The 6,000-nt window shown below is 46.9% G+C and overlaps 1 protein-coding gene across 1 annotated transcript in view; it reads right to left on the bottom strand.

Annotated features, from left to right (window-relative positions):
- Positions 1-219: 219 nt before the first annotated feature.
- The window catches only part of PHKA2 (phosphorylase kinase regulatory subunit alpha 2), a 779,558-nt gene continuing 773,777 nt past the window's right edge, over positions 220-6,000 (bottom strand). Inside the window, exon 34 of the mRNA XM_078657648.1 lies at positions 220-529. Within this exon, the coding sequence (XP_078513774.1) occupies positions 356-529 (174 nt within the window). The 3' untranslated portion in view covers positions 220-355. The remainder of the gene's footprint in view (positions 530-6,000) is intronic.

The following is a 6,000-nucleotide window of genomic DNA, read 5'->3' as shown; positions in this document are numbered from 1 at the left end:
TTTTACGCTCAATGGGATAAAACAAGAAACCTGGTCACATAAACGTCAAAAAATGGAGTGAAGGCCAACAAAAAAAAAAATAATCACAGCATAGTTCACTCCTTAAAATATTAGCTGCTTTGCATTGATGAATGTTCCGAAACGTAGATAATAGATTCATGGTGCCCTGTATTTCACCGAATTCCACCTCTGCACTGCTGCTAACGCCCAGGCAGTGGTAGGTGCAACTCGTGACGAGTGACACTATCTGCTGCTGAGGTAGAGTCTGAACTGCAAAATAAATGTTGATGACCATGGAGTTGTGAGGGGTTGAGCGCTACTCATTCATTCTTCCTGCTTCCTTCGCAGATGTCTGCTATTGCATCAGGCAACCAGTATTAGGCAGAAAGTCTTGCAGGTAGGTAGCAACAGCCTTTGATAAGTACGTCATGGTTCCATAGGCACCACTGGGAGCGCTGTCATAGAAATAGTTGCAGATTCCTGTGGCTTGGTCTAGGTCAAACAGAATCTCTGCTGCTCCGAGGGCTTTCTAAAGAAAAGAAAAGAATAATAAAGGGTTTTACATTGTTACCAAATTGTTAACCTGAAAAACCTATTAAATGCATTCTGTGTGGCTTCCTCTAGAAGCCGGTAACGCGACGACCAGATTCAAGCTCTCACTTCAGCTTTCCATTGTTGCGACATCACCCATAAAAGCACGTGCTTGCATGGTATACCCCCATCTCGACTGGGGCTCCAGACACCTGAGCAAAGTATGCGATTTTTGGATGACAGTATGTCCAATCCACCTCTCTCATGTCTTACAGAGGAAAGTACGGGGAAATGAGGGTGGTTTCTTGTGCCATCAACCCTATTGTCAGTTAGCCACAGGTCCGCACAGACCCCTGGATGGCAACCGACTTCAACCCATGCTGACAAGGCTCAGTTAGAGCTGGTGTCAGCACAGCCACTGGAACTCCACTCTTGCATTTAGAGTGGAAAGTGCAGCCTTTGGGGAGGGATAGAAGGCTGTGTGAGGGTGATTGGGTAGGTGGAAGGCCACCAGTTTTTTGTTGTTGTTGTTATGTTATGTTATAAGATTTGTATAGCGAATGGCTGCCCCAACATTGGGGCGTCCCAGCGCTGAAGTTGAACACATAGTGAGGAGACAAAGAGAAAATTAACAGTGGAAAAAAAGCCAGGTCTTCACCAGCCTTCTGAAGGTCTTATTAAACAAATATTTGAATATATGAAGGGAGGGGACTTTCAATGGTGGCGTTGTGGTGATTTGACAGGAATAGGATACTCGCTCCGCAAAAACGAAAGCAGCGATATACAAAAGCCTTTGCAAGGTAGCTTGGGTGGAGCAGGAGATGAGTCAAAGCTCCCCTGCCCTGGGACCTAAGTAGCGGTGCAGCCCTATTGAGTAGAAGAGTGTGGAACAGCAGACTCACGGATCGGCATTGCTCAGCAGCAGCCTCAGCCAGCCCCCACGTCTGGTGAGCAGCACGCAAGTCTGCTCGCTGCTTTGACTGCCACACCTGCTTTCACAAACGCTTTAGTATAATTAGTCAAGTAGCCAGCTCTCTTGGCCACAGGGTTTGACAGGCGCAGCTCAGGAGGCACTAATATGCATGACTTCGCATTTCAGTGCAGTGATGTGGACCACCACACTAAAATGCGTTAGTCTTACGCCAGATGCGTGTGGTACTTGGCAGGAATGCAGTGGGCGGGATAGTTTGCAGGGCAACTGGATTTATTTTTACATTTGGAATGGAGAGAGTGCTTCTTGGAATGGCCAGGAAGGGTGGCAGGATAGCAGATATTTTAGGAACACTATTTACGTGGGACCGGGTATTGCCAAGAGTGGCGGGGGAAGGTAGTAAGTTGCTGGTATTGTTTTAAAAAAAAAAAACATTTAAATGGAATGGCAAGGAGTTGCTGAGGGTGATAAGGAGTCGAGAGCTACAGGAACATGGGTGTGTGATGTATGGCTCCCATGGTTTTTCAACCTCTGCATATCTGCTCTATGGTATCAGTTTATAGGATATTTTTCAAGGAAGGGGAGAGATACACACCATAATATTGTAGATGGGAAGCAAAAACGGAAAGTTCAGTTCCCTTATATATTCATGGTCACTTGGATCCCAGGCAGAAACCAATCCAGTTGTTAGTACTGCCCCAGCTACATTTCTACGTTCTGTCAGGGATTTGAGATGGTCCTGTTTGGGTTGGTGGAAAATGCTCTCCTGAAATTCTCATAGGGCACTGTTGACGCTCTGCTGTTCTGCCTATGCAGTGTCCTCTCCTTTCGTGCCTAGTGCAGGGAAGCACTGAAACAGGAGTTTAGGCACAGAGGGCCTGATTCCAAAAATGCACTTTGTAGTTTGTTTTGTAGTAGTGGTACAAAACCTTCTACAAAGTGCTATTCACAAACTACACTTGTGTAGTAACTTACACTTTTGTAGTAAGTCCCTACAGCCACTATTTTCTATGGGAGGGAGTTGCAAAACCAATGGTTGGCCAAGTGTAGTGCTGGACCTACTACAGAAATGTAAGTTTCTTCAAAAGTCCAGTTTGTGAATACCGAAAAACTGTAAACTAGTCTAGCTCTGCATACTACAGGCCTGTCTTTCCCTCATTACCTTTTACAGTAGGTACTAAGCAGTCACTAACCAGTGGACATTAGACAAGTATGGGACATGGGAATCTGATCTCTTGACAACTGTTTCTGAAGATCAATGTCCCACGTTTTGCTGGATTAAAAGTCTGCCGACACGAACACGTTTAAGCATTCTAGTAAAAGTAACTTTATGCTTAGTAACATTAATCCAGATATCATAACTATCCTTGCCACATCTCGTTTCTTCTCTCTCTTTGCTTCTGAAGCCTCACAGAAATTATTGCCTCTACACTTAAACACCCAGTAGATTGCCTTGTGCATTGCTTTTCTAATACCATATTAAGTCAACCATAGCTGGACAGATTGACTTCCATAAAAGACATATCACATTAAGGCAACCATTGCTGGCAAGATGGCCGCGGACCGGTCACAGGAGTGAGTCGCTAGTAACTCCCTCTCCCGACCAAGAAGAAAATGACTTCAGCAAACGAGGATAATGCAGAGATTTAGTTGGTTTATAAGAAGCATACTATCTAGGGCATTGGCATTGCTACAACAAAAGACTTTTCACAAGGTACTACAGGTTGCCTGGCTCTATCGACAAAATATTGGGAAGTCTATTCCTGCCAGAGACACTCGTGACAAGATGCCTCCACGCGGGGTGAGACAGAAGGAGACGGACGAGACCGGGAAACTATCCGACACCCAATCGGTGACCAGAAAGCAGGCAGCAGCCAAACATACCGATACAGTTATGGATGCGGCACTCAGTAGAAAAGAACTAAAAAGGAAGGAGAAGGAGAGAGATGCCAAGCTAAGAGTCGAGCAGAGGGCTGAGCGCAAAGCAGCAGCAGCAGCGGCCGAGAAAAATGCCCTGAAGGCGGCGGCGCTATCCCAGAAAGAGTCAATCCCCAAAACCCTGAGAGGCACACTGAGGCAACCTACCCTCGTGGAGGCGTTCACAGGCGGACCAGGGGGCATCGGGAGATCCAGCGCTCAAAGCATCCAAAGCATCCAAAACTGCAGTATAGTCTCACCGACTTCCTTACCATCAGCGACTCGGCAAACGGCAGCCCTTGCTGCAGTGGAGACGGCGTGCGCATCAGGAGCACCGAGCGGGACGACTCCCGATATACGGACAACGGACAAGACGGATCTGCCCGAGGCTGCAGATCAGACTGCGGGGGAGCAGCATGCTGCAGAGGTTTTACAAGATACAGAAAACCCGGGCGGAGACAAAAATGAGGGCTGCAAGGTAAGCCACACGTCATTCCAGGCAGACAGCAACGGCCTGGCTGCGCAGGATTGTGAGGTAACGGGAGAAAGCGGTGGCACAGTAGAAGGGCTAATTGACTTGGCAGAAGGTGTAGATATCCCTGGGTATAAGCGTAGTGGTGAGCAATCGCAACCATTATCAGACACACCTTTAGATGCTCCAGCCCTTTTTGATAACTGCTCGTTGGATATAGCAGCACTGGGGGGGGGTCAAAAACCTCAGGTGCGAGGTCCACAAGTGCTATAAACGCCACAAGTGCTACAGAAGCATCAGGAGTATCAGAATTTCCCATAGAGCCCTCATTGGAGTTGGGTTCACAAGAGAGGGACCACGAGGATGGGTATGCTATGGAAATCCCAGGGCACCCCGTAACCATAGATTCCTTGGAAATACAGGCTGAGACAATAAAAGAATCACATGGGCCAGGCTCCCCTAATGAGGAACGCTTCTTCTCCGTAAATGAAGAAACTGGAATTTTGGACACATCATCCGGGAGTGGAGGGTCTGACTCGGAAGAGGGATCTGTAGTAAGCCTTACATCAGATGCAGATCAGGCCCAGTCCACATCAGAGGACACGATCCAACGACCTACAATAAACCAGAAGAAGAAATTACATAGAAGCCACCGCCAGAGGCGAAACCAGCAAAGCCCGGTCAGCCCAACTCAACTAGAGATGGCCAAAAAACTGGCCTGGGACTATTCGGCCACGTCTAACCTATACCGGGAGGAGGGGGACATAAGAGATCAGCAGGCTGGCCCACATAGCTCGCAAAACCAGACCCAAGCTCCAACAATGGATCTACTTTATTCAACCCTGAAACAAATGCAGGGGGAGGCCAGTTCAGAGTCCAAAAGAGCTAAGCAAGTCAATAAGAAAATTGAAGGGTCATTGAGCAAAATGAACAAGCTGTATGCCGAGATGGCAGGCGGAGTAACCGAAGTCGAGGAGAGAACAGGGAAACTTGAGGATGAGGTGACTCGCTGGCAGGAATTTAGGGCAGCTCAAGAAAAGAGTTAAGAGGATATAAAATGGAAACTTGAGGATTTTGAGAACAGGCAGAGGCGTAATAACATCAGGTTACTGGGTATTCCAGAAGGTGTGGAGGAGCAGGATCCCAGAGCATTTGTGGTCACTCTCCTGAAAGAAGCATTCCCGGAGATTTTGGCTTGGAACTGGGGGGTAGAGGTCCAACGGGCACATAGGTTTCCCTTGACCCAAAATAAAACGTATGGCACTTCACGAAATGATAGACCAAGGGCCATGCTGGTATTTATGGGGAACTTTCTGGCCAGACAAGAGATCATGGACAAAGCTAAGCCCCAGGACCATCGCTCTTTTAAAGGAACAACTTTCTTTGCACCGCCTGACTTTTGCCATGCCACGATTGAAAGGAGATGGCGGTTAAGACAATTGATTGATCTTTTTCAGAAGATTGGTTGTGAGGCATATCTTTTGTTTCCGGCAAGACTAAAAGTGATATTAGACGGTCATACTAGAATGTTTTTTTCGGAGATTAAGGCGCAGAGCTTCTTGACTGAGCTGAATGAGAAAAGAAGCCGGGGGGATTCTAGGCTTGCGATTTAATGAGAAATGTTGTTTACCAAAAAGATAGAGGCCTGAAAGTATGAAAGTAATGCAATGTCACTATGCAATGTCACTATGTACACATTCAAGGGTGAATTATTTTTTGTGGTCAGATTTTAGGTTTATGCTTAATGGGGACGCTCTGCAACAATATTGATTTGAAAACTACATATAAGGGAGAGGGGGGGAGGCGACACTCCAGGGGCCAGGAAACAGCCACACATAGGTCAGGATTGACATATTTGCCTGTGAAGGGGGGTTGGGGGTGGGGCTGCAGGGGGGGGGCGGGGGAGCACAGGACAGTGTAATGAAGGGAGGGCACTACGGGAAAGAGAGGGTAATCATGGTAAATCGAAATCACAATCAAGAGAAATTAAGGTGGAAATAAAAGTTAACATAATAAAGAAAGGTCTAGTGGAATATCCGAGAGACAGGTGCGAAAAAGGAAAAAGGAATCAAGATGAGCTCAAACATTAAGTTATTAACATTGAATGTGTGCGGGCTTAATGACAGGTTAAAAAGGCAAAGGGTAGCTC

This window comes from Lissotriton helveticus, chromosome 8, assembly GCF_964261635.1.
Source record: "Lissotriton helveticus chromosome 8, aLisHel1.1, whole genome shotgun sequence".
In the NCBI taxonomy this organism is placed as follows: Eukaryota; Metazoa; Chordata; class Amphibia; order Caudata; family Salamandridae; genus Lissotriton; species Lissotriton helveticus.
Note: the sequence above shows the minus strand (reverse complement) of the source record. Positions and strands in the feature narration are given on the sequence as shown.